Source organism: Seriola aureovittata, chromosome 9, assembly GCF_021018895.1.
Source record: "Seriola aureovittata isolate HTS-2021-v1 ecotype China chromosome 9, ASM2101889v1, whole genome shotgun sequence".
Taxonomy (NCBI): Eukaryota; Metazoa; Chordata; class Actinopteri; order Carangiformes; family Carangidae; genus Seriola; species Seriola aureovittata.
Window position 1 is genome coordinate 1,945,001 of NC_079372.1, and position 20,801 is coordinate 1,965,801.

Sequence of the window (20,801 nt, forward strand, 5' to 3'; positions counted from 1 at the left end):
TAGAGTGAGGGGAAATAGGGCGCCTTGCCACTTGAACACTAGAACTTTAAGCCGGCAATGGTTCGCTGATTCTCTCTGCCAATGTCTTCCTTGACTGTAAGGCAATGCTGACATACACAGAACAACAGAGGTCTTTTGATAATACATTAATGACGGATGAATAAATAACACATCACAATATAATCCCATCCTCGGAGGAAATTAGAATTAATGACTGAATATTCTGGTTCTCAAAAAAAGCAGATGAAAAGTGGAAAATCAAAATCCACCACTTCCACCGTGATTTCTTTAAATTGAAGGAGATCTCTAGGTTTCCTGCAAGGAGTCATCAGTGTGTGCTGGTGCCCACCCACATCTTTAGGCCGGGCAACACACGGACTGCCGAGAGAACAGGAGGAACAATTTGCTCATTCTCAAACAAGACACGGGGGCTTTGGATGAAGGGAAAAAAGACACCCAATATCCAAAATCCCTCTCTCAGGGCCATCATGTGAAGAATTCCCCCACTTCTCCTCCTCCTGTGCCCTCCCTCCCTCCTTTCCTCTTCTCTTCTCTTCTTTTCTTTTTTAATCAAGCCGTCTGGGGTTGTCAGGTCTTTTGAGACGAGGACTCCCAGCCATGTGAAAAGTTAATCCCTTGTGGGCCTTCTTCTCCGTGGCGCTCATCTCCCTGGGAACACTGGTGGTGGCTTGTAGGCAGGTGGTGGCGGGTGGGGGGAGGTGGAAAGGAAGAGGGGATGGATGAAGGGATGAAGGGTGGGATGAACCCAGGGCCACCCTGACCAACGGATAGAGTGGCGCAGATTCTCTCCAATCTTCCATCACTGACTCTGAATCCCACACCTGAACTTAGGGACCTGTGTTGCCTCTGTTCCCCGCCACATCACCATTCCGACTCTACACTACACCCCCCCCCCCCCCCCTCCCTTTACCACTCTGCCATCCTCCACCCACTCTGTTTCAATCCCTAACTCCAAGACCTTTTGATGAGGTTCCCCGCCTGACCGACAGACGGCTGGAATAGAGAGCAGAGAGGATTTGCGGCATGGAGAGCTAGTCGAGTGGCTTCTGAAGGATGACAGTGGTTCACAATGGAGAGGGTACTCCTGTTGCATTGTGCCCCAAACCTCCCCGGCACAGCATCAACCCCCCCCACCACCACCACCACCCGCCTCCCCCACCACCTCCCCCAGCCATTTGGCTTCAACCGTTCCTCTTTAGTCGTTTCACTGTGTGTCAAAGCAACAATCCCGACAGACTCCTCTCGGGCCTTCTGCCAAGAAATGAAGGACATGATAGATAACAATGGAGAGACGAGGAGTTCAACAGTGCTTTTGTCAGGATTCGCTCAATGAACCGTTTCAGGGACATCTACAGCAAGTACAAGCAACTAAGACACCAACTGTCTCTTTTACGTCAAAGAAATCATATTTGTGGTTGAACGGTGGAAGGCAGGAAGGTCAGAGAATGTGGCTCACAAAAGCCTCCTCTAACAGTCTGAAGGAGACAGAAAAATGCACACTTGAATGCTTTGCTTGCAGTGCACTTTTTCTTCCTCTGCCTCCCTCTTAGAGCGAAGTGCCATTGGAAATATAGACAGGCTCAGTCAGCCATCTTAATCCCTCTCTGCTGTCCATCTCACGCTCACTCAATCCACCCTGACCCCACACACTCTCACTCTTTCACACACATACAAATGCACACGCACTCATCCGCCTTCTCCCTCCTTCTTGATGTGCCCCAAAGCCTCCCCACCCTAAGAAAAGAGCTTGCGGCAGAGAGAATCTCTGTTGGTGGGGTGTACAGAGCGAGATTTGGGAGTTTGCAAAGGTCAGCACGGACTTTGTTCAATCCGAGGGTTTATCTCAGCAACAGCAGGGCAGGACAATGGGGCCGCTTGCCGCGCGACAGAAACCCAAGCTGTGGCAGCTAAATTACTTCACTGATAAGGCCGAATTAGAAGCACTGGGACCCCGGAGGCCAGGAAAAGAGGAGGGGGGGAGCAAAAAAGAAAGGAAAGAAACGAGAAATAGAGAGGGAGGCCACGTAAGGTTGAGAGAGGCGGTTGAAAAATCAATGAATCACAAAAGCAAAGATTTGAGTCTGGATTTCATCTGGACATAATTAAAGCACCTGTTGAGTATTTTGTCCAAAAATCACATGATCTCTGTTTCACAGAGATCAGTACTTGACAATACACTGGTATGCAAAAGGAGACCACAGTCTGCTATCTGCAAGCATTGTAGCGGGACGTAAACATGTTTCTATATAAATGTACTGTGAGGATCCTCAGAGGGCCCTGTGGTGATCCATCATGTGAATGTTAGAGTGTTGTGTGTATGTGTGTGTGTGTGCGTGAGTGCGTGCGTGTACGTGTACTTGTGAACATATGTGTTACAAGAACAGGAGTGAAGAGGAGATAAAAAGAGGAAACAGGAAATGGAAAGTGGTTTAAACACTGAAAGTGTTGGTGACTTGTGTCACACACACTCATTGTTGGAAAGGAGCTGACTTGCTCAACTTGAGTAGTTTCTTAGGCACCATTCTTCAAGTGTTTGTGTGTGTGTGTACATGTGCGTGCGTGCGTGCGTGCATGCATGTGTGTGTTTGTGTGTGTGTTTGTGTGTGTGTGTGTGCACTGTGTGTTTGCTGGTGTGCTCTTATACTTTGCACTTGTATGTTTTTCTTGTACTAGAATCCCTGTTTCTCTCTCTCCTTCCCTTAAGAAACAACATCAGTTACACAATGTTAAAGGCACTTAGCACTTGTTCAGAAAGTGGCATTGTGAGCTCTTGGCCAGCAGAGGGGAGCAGGCTTTGTCACCAGAAACACTCACAGGTTCAATAAAATAACAGCAAACAGTATGAACTATGTCATTGTAGGCTTTGGGGTTTTCAGTATTTGATATCTACTGGTAAATAATGAGGGACAGTGCATGACTTACAGAAGTGGTAAGGAAAAAAACAGGACTTAGATGACATACAGTACATTAATTTGACAGATAATACTTTTACAATTATAGATGGAATTGTAACACCAATATTAAAGTAAGGGAAGGGGGGGGGGCATTTCTCTCAGTGTATATGCACATAGTCATTCACCTCCCCATAATATGACAATACCTTTGTTCTGCTGTTTGGCAAATCTTGCGTAGCACATGGCTCAAGCCTAAGTCGTGGTACCAGGTGGCATGCTGGGTACCGCTGCGTACCAGCTGCGCAGACATCAGCTCACCTCCTCTCCAGAAAGAGTGACACAGAGCAGAATCATATGACAGAGTGACTGAGAGGCTTGCACTGCCACTGCTCTGACCATTAGGGAAATTCAGTGGTTAGCCTCTTTCAACCTCCCTTTCTTTCTGGAGATTCAGACTAATAGTCAGGTTGCTGTTCCCGATGGTGAGGATAAAGTGAGGAGTAGAATGACTTGTGTTTGGTGCATTTTCATTTGTGCACTCTCTTGTTCCTGTCTCGTATTAGTCGGCAGTGACTGCATATCAACTCCTCCTTAGGGTTCAGCAGTGATGAAGCAGTATTTCTAGCTATGAAGTTGTCACCTATAATACTTCAGGTCTTTAGAGTCGTGTTCACTCTTACTGTAAATGTAAGTTAAAGCCTTGGTGACAGCTATATTGAAAAAGTAGAAAATCTAGACATCCAAGTCATAACTTGCTTAATATTTGATGTAATTTTACATGGTGTCTGAGGTCTTACTACAAAAAGACTCACGCCAAGCTGTGTTTTTGTTTCAAAGAAATGTCAGACTCCTATCACAGCCATCTTTTAACAATAAAATTCCAGTAAACCTCTTTTCAAGCACTTCTCATGCCCATACTTCATTTTTACCTCTGATGACAACAAAATAAGAAACATCAAAATCAACTACCATACCGATGCACTATACAGCCATCAAACATCAAAAGGCAGTGTCACAGTGACTAGTGTGCAGAATAATGCAAACAAATTGAATGGGGCAATGATATCTTATAAATGAAATGTCTGGGAAACATCTGTTTTAACTGTTATTTGTCATCTTGACACAAGCACTCATTCTAAATTAAGATATTACACCAAACTCCTGGTGAGATCCTGTTTTAGTTGGGAAATCTGGCAGATTTAGGATTGTGTGGAGGGTGGACCAATGCCCAAGATGATTAATGAACGAAAAAGTGGACATGTGTGTCTGTGCGCGCACGCACACACACACACACACGCACACACACACACAAACACAAATATGCACACCTCTACAAATCTTGACTCTGTCAAAACCTCCTTGTTGTCTCATGCAGACGAGACGCCAGGTCTTGCTCCCAATGACAGTGGTGGAGAAAATGAGCAAAAATCACTCGAGCGATTCCGGAATCTTTCCAAAGTAAAGACATCCCGGCGTGTTCGACACTTCAACAATTCAGCGCTGTTTTTACATCTAATGTCGTCATCGTGCTCAGCTTCTCACTCTACTCTGTTATTCTAAATGACCGAGTAGAGGAAAGAATAACATGGGAGAATGTCTTTTCCCTGCCTGTGTCTCTTTATGTTTGTATGGATGTATGTGCGTGTGGTAATGTACAGTTTATATGCCTGTACATGTACATGTGTTCAACACAGCATGTCCTCACCAAAACATACAGTACATTAATATCACATTTATCTGGAGCTTTTAAAACAAATATAAAGTTTTAAATAGCAGAGAATAGAAAGGTTACTTGAACTTTTATACTTCTACTTTCATACTGTTTCATACTATAAGATGATTGGTTAGTGAGCGCCTCTCCTTATAGAATCAGTCATATGCTTATGAGGGCCCTTTGAACTGTCTGCTTGAACCATGACTGTTTGACTGTGACAGACACACTGTGCTGAAATGTTAGTCCTTGCACCTGATAAAAAGTAATTAAAAGGCACAGCCTTGTGCTTCAGTTTCTTTCTGGGCTCACTGTTCATGAATTGAGGTCTACAGTACAGCACAAGAACTGCAAGGAGTTAATGAAAATAGATATTTCTACAGCCAATTCTTTTGGGCCGAGTTGTGTATCTGATTATGGAAAATGGCAATCACAACAGCCACGGGAACCTGATTAATAGGTCACCACCTCCTGCTTGAGGCACAGAAATGTTAAGCGGCACAAGGGATTGAGATTTAATGTGAGGGAGAAAGGAAAGTGAGTGAAAATGGAAGAAAGAGAGAGTGATCTGTGACTAACAAAGGTCTTGCATTAGAGGGCTCGCACTTCTACCCATTTAAATACACAAATAACACTCACACAGATATGTCACATAAAGTACAACAGACAAAGTCAGAGCAGAGGTAAGATGAGCCTTGTTTCATGACTCATTTATAAACATCACTCTAGCAGCAAGAGTAGGAAAGGCGGAACAGGGTATGTCTACATAAGAGCGTAAATCTAATCACCAGCATTAACTGCCTTTGACAAATGTCATCATCTTCCACTGTGGCAAAGACCGGTATCACTGTCTGCTCCTGCCCCGAGGCCCTCACTGATGGGACTATTCATCAGAGCGATGATGAACGATGGGGTTTCACTGGATACACAGAGGAAGAGAGGGGGAGAGGAGGATCGGACAGGAGTTACCTGTGCTTCACCACAGAGGACTGATGGGTCAATGTGAGGGTTTTTAAATTAATGTTTAAAGCACGTCTGCAAAGAGAAACCTCACGCAATAAAGGATAGCATTGTGGTGGAGATGCGTGAGGAAACTGTGGGGGGGGGGGGTTATTCAGGCAAACAAGAGGTCCCATTGAGAATGCCTGGCTGGAGTGGCTGAGGTCTGAAACCAATGACCAAGTAATAACAGCCCAAATCCCAGGGACAATATTTGTTGAGTTCCACTCTCTTCAAAGATGGATGACTTTGCCCCATGTACTTCCTCGGGAGCCCGCGCACCTTTCATCTGAGCCCTGCAGATTAATTTATTAACTAATTAACAGATGTTGGTAATGAGTTATGAACAAATGATAAGGCATCAGGCTTCTAATCAAACCTGACATTTAATTTGCTGCCCTGCTTCCTCGTTATCAATTACTGTGTTCACTGAAGATAATTGACAATGGTTTGCGCTGGGACACAGGAGGCTTGTTTTTAACAGCTTCTTAAAAAAGCCCAGTGCTGCGGTGGTTGTTTCTAGGGGCAACAGCGACCATATGTTTAATATTAGATGGAATCTGTTCCACTGGAGTGCTCCGAAAGCTGGGAAAATTGGATTAAATTGGCTAATGGCATGTTTAAAACCTACATAAAATGAACGTGAATGGAAGATATTACAACACCCAGGCCCAGGACTTGTGGTGTTACGCTCTCTCTCTGGTGTTTTTGCTCTGTGTGTAAACTTGGGGTTTCTGTCAAAGTCAAATAATGATGACAGAAAACCGCACACTGTTGGTCAATACTGTTATTAGAAACCACAGGTTTGATATCCCTTTCATTACAATGTGGGACTCTGAGCACATGTGCCAAAGTAACTCCTTACGTTAACACATAATTTCATATATCAGATCATGCAATATGCAATACATATAAATTCATAACTTTCAAAAGCTCAAATCTCATCTTTTTTTTTAAATACAGCACTGCATGTGAATGAATGGGATGTATGTGTCTACTTCAGTGCAGCGTTAAAAATTGTGGATTTTGTCAGTTAAATATAAAATTAAAACTATGGACAGTCAAACTTTAAAGAACTCACAAATCACAAAACACATTTTTCTACTAATCCCTGGTCGTTGATAACCTCTCAGATAGTTTCAGATTTACGTGTCCAGGATTTTCTTTTATCAAAACCTTTCGATATCAATTTGCAAGACATTTTATTCACAATTTAATCATTATCCATCTCTGTTGTATAGGGCTGGCAGCAGTAGTCTCAAGAATGGATATCTCAAAACTAACACAATATCTAGATAGTTCTAGGACTAAGTGGAAAAAATATGCAGTTTGTTGGGGTGAGTGATTTAAGGGGAACTTACCCTTTAATATATTATTATCCTCTACTTTTCAATGGAACTAGGTTTGAGGAGGTATAGCTAAGAAGGCCTGCTGTTTTTCATGTTAAGTGGCTTCAGGGAGAAGTACTCTCAGCTCAAGGCCATGCTCATCAGACCATGGTCCTGATTTGATTACTAAAAGACATGATAATGACCCCATTTACACGAAAAGCTTCACTCATGCTATACAATAGTCTGCACAGTAGGGGTTCAAGTTAACTACAAGTAATGTTAAGACTAAGTGTCTAAAATGGATGATGAACAAATGCATTCGTGAAGGACTGGGGTTGCCTGTGTTATGGTTAGTGAATGCTCACTTTCTCTGACCTTAACCAGCACTCATAATTGAAACATCATGACTGGCACTGTGAGAACACTGGAGAGCAAATTAGTCACCTCAAGCAGAAAACGACTCTACCTCTTATTATCTCCCTCCCTCTCTTTCTCTCTCTGTATCCATTCACCTGCTGTGACTACTGTCTCTTGGCAGTCCCAGGGAGTTTCTGGCTTATCAGGTCGGTACCAGTCACCTTTAGGGCCAAACATCAAGATAAAGAACACCTTTTTGTGGAAGGCATACAGATCAGACAAGTTGCAAGCTGCACCTTGAATGCCCTATTGGGATATCTTGCAGCATAAGTGCTTGGCCATCCGCCCTCCTCAGGCAAAACACAAAAGGTGAGCAAACACTTTAGGAGGCGGGAGGTGGGTCAGGACAGATAAGTGTCAGGGCGCGCCAGGACCTCTTCTCCCAATCATTTGGAGACAAGGACGTGAGCTTAGCTAGGTCGAGAACAAAAGAAAGCACAGCGTCACCGTGAAGAGAGAGCTGTCAAGCTGGGGATTTAGAGCCTGACAGAGGGCGAGGGAGATGCCATGATGCCATGACCGGATGGGTATCTGTCACGTAGGACCTTGGCGACATGAGAGTGCCCGCCAGACGTCTTAGCCTATCACTAAGTCAATAACAGGGTAAACAGAAGAGCTAGCATACTTTTCGCCTCTTTCCACACATCACTGGATGAATGATGCTGATATGGAAAATCACCCCACAAAAAGTAAATAGAGGGAGAATGAGGGACAGAGAGACAGAAGTTTGCCAGGCAACAAAGTCATCCCAAGGTCCACTGCTGCAAACAGACAAATATGGCTGCGGGGCTGACATGGACTCTATGATACAGGGTTTTGTGTGTGAAAGCATTTGTGTTGACCTTGTCTAAAGGGTCTACATGAATGCACATCCCTAAAATCAAAATGCACTATTTGTCCTTGTTATATCCCCTCTTATCATGCCTGAGAATATAGGACACCCTGAAGGTATTGAGCTGTGTACCGTTTACATTGTATAAGTTGACAATGCCAGAACACCAAGATTGGTAATTATAAGTTTAGCAGCAAGGAAATCGTCCAGAACCGACAAGCAAGTGACTCTACCTTCTCACAGTTGGCGAGATTTTGCTGCATCCCCTGATGTGCGTTGACCTTCAAGCTAGAAGTTAGTGAGAGAGGGGAAACACTCAGGCTGGAGAAACAAAAGCTAGTGAGAAAAGACAAAGCTAATAGGTGCTGGAGGAGTTTCAAAACCCATGATTCAGAGGTGCAAAGACACACCCAGTGGTCACAGGGTAAGGAGACGGGAGAGTAAACACCATTAATATCGCATCGGAAGGGCTCGGCCATACTGTTTGCTTGCTTCATGAATGTTCGGAATACAAACAGAGATTTGATTTTTCCTTGTTTTTTCTTTTACAGATCAAAGACAGAGTTGCCGCTCTTGCTTCTTCAAGGAAGGATTTATCATTATTTGTACATTTCCTTCATGTAAATATAAAGTTTTTTTTCCTATTAACATGAACCACTCTGCTAAACACGTCCACAGATGTGTTGCCCTCTCTCCTGCCATCAAAACACCCAAGGGAGTTAGATCAGTGATCAGATCACTGAATGCCAGTCAGTGAAGAGCACAATACCTCCAGTCATTGTATGGTGACATGTCTCTATCAATAGGCAAGTTAGGCCAATCTACCAAGCAGATAATAGCAGCTGTCACTCTGACAGTAGATCCCCACTCTGGACTCTCTGAGGGCCTCTCCTCACTCTGCTTGCTCAGGCCTTCCTATCCTGGGGGACTGGCCGCCCTATGCACACACAACCACAGAGAGACACACACACATACGGTAGACCTGGGGCCCTGGCGTTCTATCATGTTGTGCTAAAGGGGGAGCATAATGGTTTTTAAATGGATGACTCGGTGCTGGCCCAGAGAGGGAGTCTGAGACAGAAGAGAATGGCCATGGCCTGCAGCGAAGCAGCTCTTAGATTGAGCTGTCCGTCTCGCTGAAATGAGTATGAGTTAACACCTCTTCCAGTCCCAGACGCCCCCGGACAGACAATAGTAGGCTTCCTCTCTGCCTTCCTCTTTCTTCTTTCCCTTGCTCCTACTCTTTCACTCTCTCTTTCTATTATTCTCTCTGTTTCTCTCCACCAATCTACACCTCAACCGACATATCCAGAAAGCACTACAGTCGTCTGCCGTGAGATTCTTAGAACTGCTTGGCTTCGTTGGTAGACCGCGGTGCTCGCAAAGCCAACATAATGACTTATTGCCAGTCTTAGTAAAAAATCCACAAAAATGCAGTCAATGTAGTTAAACTGTTTTGGACTCAAGTGTACTACTGCAAATGGCATATATCATTGTTGATGGGTGAAAACCATGTAACTGTAATTTTGGTGATTTTGTGTTCCTAAGGATTACAGGGATACGGTACATGTGAAGTACAGTCAACTACTTTTGATTTCAAGATAACTCAATCACCCTAAAACTCAGTCATCAAGAACAAAACAAAGCTGTTTAACTATTAGAAGCATTTTGGGAGAAAATGTTTTCACACAACATCAGCAACTTATTCTATTTTCATTTATTATAAAACGGAAGCACAGTTAAACTAATCACTGCGATAACGAAATTAAGCACTTAATCTAATTTCATCTCCCTCCCAAGAAGGGCTGAGCTATAATGTATTGTCAGAGGTCTCAGTTAGATATGATCATATTTACACCTCAGATGACATCATCTCTCATACCACGTCCCCCTGTCTTGGCAGGGAAGCGGCACAACACACAGATATTAACAGAATTTCTGAGTGTTGAACTCCTCCTGTGTTTCTGATGCTGTGAGAAACATGTTTTTTTTTGCATCTTCTTTTCTTCCTCTATCCATCCCCATTAATCCTTGTTACTCCCTCACTTCTTTTAACATCTTTTTTCACTCAGCCATACTTTTGTTGCCCCCCTCGCCTGTCTATTTGTCTAAGACCAGAGGCAGTAGATGAGTAGAGGGGTAAATGGTGAGAGGGGGGAGAAAGGGGGTGTATGGGACTCCTAGGGGAGTCTGTTGATGACTATCAACAGGCTGACTGTTATGACTATCTGTGATAAGAGTCTGGGAGAGGAGAGCCCCTGAAGGCTTCCAGCCCCAAACCAGACAGGATATCTTAAAAAAATAATACAGCCTGAGTCGGATTGAGTCCACCAATGACCATTAAGGAGGAGGAGGAGGAGGAGGAGGAAGAAGACGGATCAATCATTCCTTTTTGACAGTTGGGAGGCAAAAACTGAAGGAAAACAAAATTGACCGGGCAACATGTAAACAGATCAGAAGCAACTGTACTTCCAAACTGTCACCGAAAAGTCCATACTGAACTAGGTGGCACATGAATCCAAAACTGGTAAACAAGGAGACAAATAACTTTGCAATATGATGTTCAAATATATGTAGGTAGGGAAGATATTAGTCCCTGCATCTTAAAGTGGCCAATAAAACCAGACATTTTAAAAGTGCAACAATATGCTGGTCTCTCCCTTTCTGCAGCAGCGTGTGTGTATGCCAGGACATTTCTGTGAGCACACATGTGAATGGATCTCTTTAGAGCTGAAGGTGGCCTTTTTTTCCTACAGGCCAGAGAGCTAAAGCTTAGATAATGAATATGCATTAGTTGGGTGTCTGGAGAGACAAAAGGAAGGAGGAGGAAAACTGGGAGAAAACATGAGAGCTACAGGGAGACTGTAGCTTTTGGAGAGGTGCCCTTTGCACCCCGAATGGCTAGCCATAATATGAACTTTAAAAAGGAAAATGTTCAGCCTGGCACACAGCCACATAGCGTGTGCCTGTGTGCTCTAATCGCCTGCATGCTCCTACAACCGAGAGTGAAAACAGAGTGAAAAAAGAAATGAAGGCTTTAGAGGAAACCAGTTCTTGAACCTATTAAAATAACTTTTAGAAATTCCTTTAAATGTTTCAATGACTGATTCATGAACATTATTTACAATACAAGTTTTTCAGAGATGTTATATTAACAGAACTTTTCTCAGGAGAAACTTAAAAAAAATGAGCCCATTGAAAATATAACTACTAATATCGCCTGTCAATGCCACCTTCCACTACCTTCACACTCAGTTTTCACTATATGAGAAACGTGATGTTTTGAGACGTGTAAGCTGAAAAACAATTTCTCCCTGCTCTGTAAGTAAGCTTTATCATTTTATCTCATCAATGCATGCGGTGCATCAGCATCAAACATTCAACATAAAATATTTTCTTTCTTTTTTATGGTTTTCTAAAGTATAGTTTGCATTCAAACAGAGTGACTTTGTACATGAGCTGGTGGTGTCTAATTCAAGCACATCATGTCCTTTCAGACATAGTGTTCAAATGATTAAGTCTCTATTCTTTATTACATACAAATGTAACATGAGCCTATGTGAAAGACCGCCACCCAAAAAACGAAGAGTCAAGGAGTCAGTGAAACGAAAAGCAGGCCAGTATATTTCATCTCTGATTAGGCATATGAGAAAGAGAGAGAGAGACAGCGAGAGAAAGAGATCAGGAGTTCCTTTTTTTTTCCTAATGAGCTTACTGAAGCAACTTCAATATCCTCTAATGTCATGTTGAAATGAAAATTAATAGTTCAATATGCAGCCACCGCATTGGGCTACGCTTCTTCCATTTCCATATCGGGTGGCGTGACCAAATGAGTGTGCTCGCTCGGACCGATGCCCAGAAAAGCTGATACCTCCACTAATCAGCCAGATTTTTCCATCTGACATTGCTGTGCTGCTGGAATTCTGGACGAGTGTGTTTTGTAAATGTGTGTGTGTGTGTACGTATGTCTGTGCGTGTGCAGGAGTCAGAGATGAGGTCCAATCATTCGGGGGATGCAAATGGAACGGGCATCTTTGCTGATGAAGAGATAGATGCCTATGAATAAAGAGCGATGGCTGGAAATGTGAAAGCGTGAATGAAGAGTAGCTCGTCCATTCACTTACCCGCTTTGGTGTTGCTTCATTGTTTCTATAACTTTTCCATTTCATATCTTACTGTAGATTTGTGTTTGTGACAAAACATGCACGTGATGGACAGTGGTAGGAGAAAAGAAAAGAGAAAAAAACAGAAATCAACCAATTACAAAGCACAAGGGCCGGCGTGGTTCCTACCTCCCATCCGAAGGAGCTTTCTTTGCCCGTGGCACCATGATGCAGTGTGTTGTGCAGACCAAATCTCTCGCCAGCGCCAATGTGGGTCTTGGCCCATACGCCGAGGCCGGCACCAGGCACAGAGGACTCCCGCAGCTCCAGTTCGCTGGGAATGGGAATGTCGTCAGGAATGTAGACAGGCGCCTCATAGGGCGAGCCCTCCTTGGGTGTGGTGAAGTCCTGGTCATTGCTGCTGCTGTTGCTGTTGTTGTGGAGGTGGTGGTGGTGGTGGTGGGTGGCGTAGATGTGGGGGTGCAGCAGGTGGTGGTGGTTGTTGTTTGGATGGGAAGGAGTCGGTGACGGCAGGGGGGACATGTTCATGACGCCGTCCTCTGCATCGTCTTCTGGGCTGTCAGCGCCACCTCCGCTGCCGGCCGCTAAACCCGGGAGGTCAGCCTCTGTGTCGTACATGCTGTCCACTGGCTCACTGTCATCTGGTAAAGACACATATAAGAGATGGCTGTTAATACCGTAGGCAGGAGGAGGAGGTAAAACACAACATACACCAAACTCAGGACCTGAAATACAGAGAATCAAACACTTTAAGTTACATCTCCAGATTCAGTAGGACACTACACATCCGATGACTTCTTGACCTGACTTTACAAAAAACACTCCACTTCAATCTCCAAACCTCTAAACTGTTAGAAAACCCAGACTGTGAGAGGAGAGAGTTTAGGGGTAGTCAGAAAAGAGCACCTATCCATTTGATGGCCTTCAGCAACAGAATGCATACTTCACAGATTTTTCCACAGGCTATCTGAGAAGAGCCAGACAGACGAAGAGATGAAGCTTCAGGCTGGCCAAGTTCTTGATGGGAAAAGTTCTCAGTTCCATCACAGTCACTGCTTTCTGCCAGGACTCATCTTACAAATAATGGTTCTGTCTATCTCTGACCTGGTTAGCCTCGTCACCTATTATTATTGTCATGTCCGTGGACTGACAACATGATTGTGCCTGCGCTCCGGGATCCCACCACTCCAACATGAGCGAAAATGATGATGAGCATTACAAGTGTGTGTGGGGATGCGGCACATAACATTTGGCTTCAAGTTTCATCCCATGAGTGACATGTCTGAGTGGAGTGTTTGGGATTTTTAACACCACATTATGTGTGTTCCCTTCACCGTCAGTACCTTATTTTGAGGAATACAAAGGTGTTTTTCTACAGAAGTAAGTAATGTTTTTCTTTTTATTGAACAAAAGAAGCCACACTTCTCAAACGTTGAACACAAGCAGCCGTACAAGACCTTGAAAGACCATAGTATTGGTAAAATTAGGATTTGAATCAGAAATAATCTGATCAAAGAATAAGAAGGATTACAAATCTGACCACACGTCTGATGCCAGCTCAGTCAGTATGTATAGTATTCACTAATACATTTCAGTCAGCAGTGAAAAAGTACAATAGAAGTTCAATAACCAGCGTCTGAGTCTGCACGTGTTTGTTTGTGTATGTGTTTTGCCTGCACACATGTATGTGTGTCTCCTGCTTTTCGTCTCTGGACAGATCCTGGTGTCTTTAGTTAAAGCACCACTGCAGTTTTACTATCTAAACGCAGGGACTGGCAATCAGTGGGCTAACTAGGCCCAAAATTACAGCAGGAGTGGTTCCAATCAAGCTCTCTCCCTCTGCTAGCCTCCATGCAGCCCGCTGCCAAACCTGCCATCGCATCCCAGGTTTCAGCTGGAGCTGCAACATGACATTTTCAAATTTGCTTGTTAGTATGTGGCAGTTTACGAGGGCTCAATGAAAGTTTGTGGGTTGAATTTTAATTTAATTTATGAACTTTATCGAATGGATATACCATACATTGTTAATAAGTTCAATTTAAACAAAAATGTATACATTTTATTTCTGTTTTAAGAGTATATCAATCAAAATATCTTTCCTGTATATGCCTGGTAATGTGAGGCAGGCTATACTGATTGATTGTAAATTAGAAATTCATAAGATTGAATGAGCTAATCAAGAAAGTAGGAAAGGAGTCCTCACTGAATTTTGTACAAGAGCACATTCATCGTACAACGCATCAGTTTTTTGTTCTTTGATAAATATTTGGGTTTGGTCCCAGTGACAGATGTGGACTGTGAAAGCTGTTAAATTAACTGACATGTAAGTTTTAAATGTGAAATGTGAAACTATGAAAGCATGCGACAAGGGCTTTTCAGCGGCTGGCAAACCTGCAGCCTGTCCACGCAGATCCGGGAAACTTATCATATAAAGCTGCAGCAGTAAAATCCAGCCTTTTATGACTGATTTTGCGTCATCCAGTGATTTTGACTGGAAAATAACCCATTTTTTTAATGATCACTGTTTCATAGGGGCTCAGACCAGCCGTGCAATTAAGCATTGGAACATGTGAGCCAGCAGTAGCTTCCACTTTTCACAGATCAATTAAAGTTTTATAACTCGGCCCTATCTGCTGCTCCCTCTGCACAATCAAAAGTGTTTTGAGGCCGTTAAACACTTCTTTTTTTTTTTTTACACTTACTTTCTCTCTTCACTCCCCCACTCTCACTGGCACTTGACCCATTGAGAGCAATTTTGACAAGCAGAAAGACAGCCTTGGAAAATCTATTAAATACCATGTGGCTTTAAGAGCCTTAGTGCACAAAAATGCACAGATCACTACGTCAAATAATTGAGTAAGGACGGGGGGGAAAAAAATCCTTCTTGATTTTAATGAACAAAACATCTTTTGTAAGACACATGAAGCAGGAAAGCGAGGTAGAAATGGCATGGCAGTGTGATATTAAACAATTTCAACTCTCAGTCATAACTTTGTTAATTCATAAAAAAAAAAAAAGTTGCCTGGAGAGAAAACTGGGAATTTTTTTAGATTATTCACCATTAGAGACGCGCTCTCTCTCTCTCTCTCTCTCTCCCCTCCCCTCTGCAACACAAGCTGACCATGTTCGACCAGTGTTGAAAAAAGTTGCAGATGAGAAAAGTAAGCAGGAAAATAATGAAAGGGGCCAGGAAGAGGATGAAGAGGAGGAGACGAAGAGTCTAAAAACTGACGACTGAGCTGCTTTTAAATAGCTGTATGTTAGCTCTGGGTCTCAAAAGACCCAGAAAGAGATGTTAGGTTCGTCTCCCCGAGGGCTTCTTAAAAAACACCCAGGCCAGATAGTGCCTTCCTCTCCCTGGCTCCTTATGTTGTTCTTTCTCTCTCTGTTTCTCTCGCCATCTCTTTCTCTTTTACGGGGAGCTATTTATCCTGATTACATCAGGGGTCAATCATTAATTCGCACCTTGGGGGTCCCGGTGCTGGCTGCGGCTACAATGGGCTGCTTGTTCAGCGGCTGTTATTCCAGTGGAAAACTACGCTGCTCAGCCTGAGAGCCGGGCCCAGGCCACATGAAGGCATCCCATTTATTTGATAAATTGTAAATGCGTGCCATAAACGGAGCTCTTTGCTTTGTAGCATGGCTTGCAATAACAAAGATTTTAGGGCACGTATGAACACAGATGCAGGCTATCACACAAACACACATCTGTTTGCAACTGCAGGAGCTGTTACAGTACTCTAAACACATGTGCAAGAGATCAGATGGTGTTGTAGGTAAAGATGATATCTTATAATTACTGCATGTCACAGTGAAATTACAAGATATGACATAGATATGACATTTATAGACAATAACCTCTGACATACACATTAAACAATGTGAAAAATTAGCACATAAAGAAAATGTCAAGCCATTAAAGAAAAATCAATTACATTTCCTTTCAAGAGTCAAGGCTAAAAAAAAAATAAAAAATGCTACAAAAATATGAAATGCTGATAACATTGCAATCAGCGTTGCCATGGCAAAATAACTTGACACGGTGCTGAAAATCAGCGGTTTAATCGAAGGGCCTTACAAACGGGCAAATTGTGGTGTGGTTGTGTTTAATCAGAGCACTCTAGACTTAAATGCAGAAAGATAGAGATCTGGAGTCATTTTCTGCCGTCTGCCTGGGCGCGCACAAACACATGTGCCTTGTGGCATATAGACTGAGCTGTGTTGTCGACGCAGTCTGGGTAGAAAGAAACAACACTGACTGCATGCAAGACTTTTGAAAAGGAGCCTATAAATAATGCATCAAATAAGGACTCACTAATTTCTTGCAGAATAAGCAGTTGTGCCTCCATTGAATGAAATCGAGAATCTTTGTAAAATCAAAGTTAAAGGGGCTTCTTTTGTTTTTTCTACGTACAAGGATGCACAGATTGTAAAACACTGTAGACCACAGGCTATAGAGGAGATGCCCACAATAGCTTGAGTATTCAGAGCCAGGTGTATGCTAGACAGCAAGCAGCACAGTGGACATGGCTATGGCTATGATAACAACAACAAAAAAAAATAGTTGGAAATAGGACACGTGTGCCAATGATGGCCATCATAAAGCACACACGTCCTATTTCCCTCACTGCCTTCTCTCTCCAACGCACACTGAGACTGTATCTTAGCCTGGCCGTAAATTGATCTGGTTCAATTCAAAAGGAAAGTCAGGCACTGATGAAAAGACAGTATCCAGGGAAAAGGCAAAACTATGCAAAATTCTGCACCGGCTCCAAATATGGGGAGAAAAGATCGTCTGGTGAAAGAAAAAAAAAAAAAAATTGTATGCAGAGGGAGACTGTGTGTTGCATGACAGATATGAAAAATGGCTAGCTGGTTGAGCAATAAATGACCAAACATTTTGATGTGGGAGCTCTGTGCATACATGTGTGCACGTGGGCGTATAAGTCTGTGAAGGGCAGCGCCTAATCTGCTGTTTGTGGCTCTATATTGTGTCAATATGGTCCCACTTAGCTGCATTATTGGGCCATAGAATGATATTGGTACCTGTTTTTCTGTAGTGAGCAGGCCTTTGATGATTCTGTGCTTTGAAACAGGGGGAGCAGAGGAGAGAGGCAGCTGTAAAACTCAAACAAGTGCAAATTAAAGGTAGAGTGAGTGAGATTGAGAGGTGAAAAACTGTACAGTGGTGTACTTTTCCACAGAGGCATGGGGGTACCATATACTCAAAATGACGTATAAATGGAAGCATGCTACGCAGCAGCCAAAGGAGAGTTCGGGAGAGAAGGTGTGTGTTTGGTGCGTGTGTTTGTGTGTGTGGTAGTGGTGAGGAAGTAATGAGTGAGCAATGGGGGCACAGTCAGCTACAATACCAGCAATCCTCTCCAAGCGAAAACGCCACACTGTTTCCCCTTGTAAAAACACCAGGGAACATTTCCAAGCAACACTTAAAATTACAACATGGCTTCTTCAGAACAGGGAAAGAAAGATCAGAGTGCCAGGAAGAAAGAAAGAAAGAAAGAAAGAAAGAAAGAAAGAAAGAAAGAAAGAAAGAAAGAAAGAAAGAAAGAAAGAAAGAAAGAAAGAAAGAAAGAAAGAGAAAATGCAACATCTAAAGGCCTTTGTACATCATCATCAAATACGACGTTTAAAATGATGCACATGTCCTCCGGCTCTACATAACAATTACACAAGAACTATAACATGCTTGAACTATAGCAATTGCTACATTAAAGTTTATGCTTTTGTGAGTCACAGTTTATATTGATCATGTCCTCGACAAAATGTGAAGTAAAACCTGGTGTTTTTTATTAGATGACCAAAAATGACACGAAAACAAAGCTGAAATATTGTTTACTCATACTGAATGTATAAAGTTTTACGAAGGTTGAAATACACACGTATTGTACCAGTCATGTTGTGTTGCTGTGTGTGTGTGTGTGTGTGTGTGTGTGTGTGTCTACACGCGTGCTCTTCCTTTACTATCTATGACCAGTGTTCTGTAGATATCTGTTTGTAACACCTGAGTGGGGGAGCGGTCTCCAGCCTGTTCTCGTTCTCTGTGCTTGAGTTTCTTTCTGCCTCAGTGCACAGTAGAGGGTTTTCAAATAATAACCGATTTTAAAAAAGGTGGCAGACGGGGACAGACACAATGACAGATTTATCTGATTTTTTTATATTTTATAAATGAACAAACTGGACGATTCAGTCAAGACTCCGACTTGAGCTCTCACAGAAACCTGCATGGTCAAACGTTTCTTCAGAGCAAAACAAACATGGAGGTGGACTGTCGTCATCAGCTTGTTGCACTTGTGAGTGTTATGTTTTGCAACCAAAAAAAAAAAATCAGCATTGACCTAGACATTTTATGGCACAAGTTGGAGACAAGTTGATAAAGTTTTATTGTTAGCACACAACACAAGCTTGTTCTCAGTGGCTGATGTGGGTCTCTGCTCAATAATCCATCAGTGTTCCTTTCACATCAAACATGTTTACGATTTGAAATCAGGGAGACTGCCATCCAGCCGGTAACATTATGTCTGTAAACCCCTCACACTACAGGATCATTTGGACAGATAATGGGTTGAGACCGGCCTTGAATCAGGATCGCCTCCTCGATAGTGGGGAGGGGCAAATCCGACCCAAAATCTGCCCAATTGTCACTCTGGTGTGGGGTTAGCATTACTTCATCTCTAATGTACTAGTGACGAGTAAAACAACTGTACTGCTGCTGTACTGCACGTGTGAATGTTTCAACATTTCCACAAAAAAAAAAACAACAAAAGACAACTAGATGGAAGTTGGTCAGTGCAGCTCAACGACGAACAGACTGGAGCTTTTGTGAGTTTTTATACGTGAGTGTGCACTTCTGTGTTTGTGTGTAGCGCCAATACAACACGGCTGATGTATTGATGTGTTATTTGTGCTGAGCAGCCTAGAGGCGTTCTGTCCTCCAATAGTGCACGTGTGTGTGTAGTGTGTGTGTGTGTGTGTTAGAGAGAGAGAGAGAGAGAGAGAGAGATCAAGCCTCCAGGCAAATAGAAGACAGCAGGCAACCTCCTGCAGCTGAGAGCAGATGTGTGTGTGTGTGTGTGTGTGTGTGTGTGTGTGTGTGTGTGTGTGTGTGTGTGTGTGTGTTTATGGTGGCCCTGTGGTCCCGAGGGGCCCCGGGGCCCAGGCTGCTGCAGACATTTATTAACAGGGCAGATTAATAGCACTAGGAGAAAACATGTTCACAAACATGATAAATATTAATAATAATCAATATTGAGTTACATTTGCCAAATTGAGTTGCAAACATCCCCCAGGGGGGAGGGAAGGAGAGAAGAGGGTGAGGGGGAGAGAGCAAGAGGATGGAATGAGAAAGGAGCTGCAGAAAACAGGAAGAAGAGAGGGGGAATGAAGGGATCTGCAGGTAGACCTGCACATCTGCAGTCACCACCTCATTTCACAGTCATTTCTCAGCAAGTTCATGTAGACCCTGGCTTTCTTGCTACAGCAGCTAATGAGAGTAATGCTAATCACTGTTGAGTGGGATGAATGAGCTACTAAATGATTTATATATTTCCCTTTTTGCAGAGCTCGTGAATATGTGAAACATTCAGACCAGTGACATCATCAAGCCATGAAAACACTCGGAGCACATTCACACAAACAAGGCGGTGCAGCGAGGTTTGAATGTCCACCACTATAGTCAAATCTTCTCTACCATGTAAAACAGTTCATAAATCAACTTTATAGTGTCTGTCCTCTTTGAATAAGGTGTTTTATTTTTTTTTTAAGAATCTGATGTATGAAGACATCACATCCAAACTGTCAGCGGGACGGACAGCGAGAACTACGTGTCAATATCCTCAGAATTGATCTTGATCTTTTGGTCATCTTTTAATTCTAAGACTGTTTTTTTTGACAAGTCGAGGGGTGTATACTTACAATAGATGAAATGTTAAAGAAAGATTACAAACTCCAGTTAAAATATTCATGCTATATAAGGTGAAGTGCTGCATTTGTCCCAGATAACATGACAGCATGGAGGGTGAACACAGAACACCTGCCACTATGCAGCAGCACACTATTGCACTTCTCAGTGTCTTTTTCTTTTTCTCTCTTTATTTTAGTCTCCATGTGTGTGTGTGTGTGTGTGTGTGTGGGTGTGTGTGTGTGTGGTGTGTGTGTGTGTGTGTGTGTGTGTGTGTGTCCATGTCCCTACAGCCACTTTTGGTGCAGCTTCATTTAGCGAGCCACTCAGGAGGCCGGGCAGCCAGTTAAGGGAGCACCAAGGCAGACAGCGTGCAGAACAAACCCATCCATCCTTATTAACTAGGGAGGAGAGAGGCTGATCTTGTGTGTCTATTTGTGTGCACGTCATATGTGTGTGGGAGACATCTTTCTGGCAACACCTTTTGTTTCAGTGCTAGTGGGAAGTGGTGTTCACATTTTTTTCATTTGATTCAGTAAAATTTCATGAGATTT

The 20,801-nt window shown here is 43.1% G+C and overlaps 1 protein-coding gene across 8 annotated transcripts in view; it reads right to left on the reverse strand.

Moving 5' to 3' along the window:
- prdm16 (PR domain containing 16) overlaps positions 1-20,801 on the reverse strand; it is a 184,376-nt gene that overhangs the window by 109,369 nt on the left and 54,206 nt on the right. For all 8 annotated transcript variants that reach the window (XM_056383807.1, XM_056383815.1, XM_056383808.1 and 5 more), the window contains exon 2: positions 12,498-12,970. In XM_056383807.1, the coding sequence (XP_056239782.1) occupies positions 12,498-12,970 (473 nt within the window). The remainder of the gene's footprint in view (positions 1-12,497; positions 12,971-20,801) is intronic.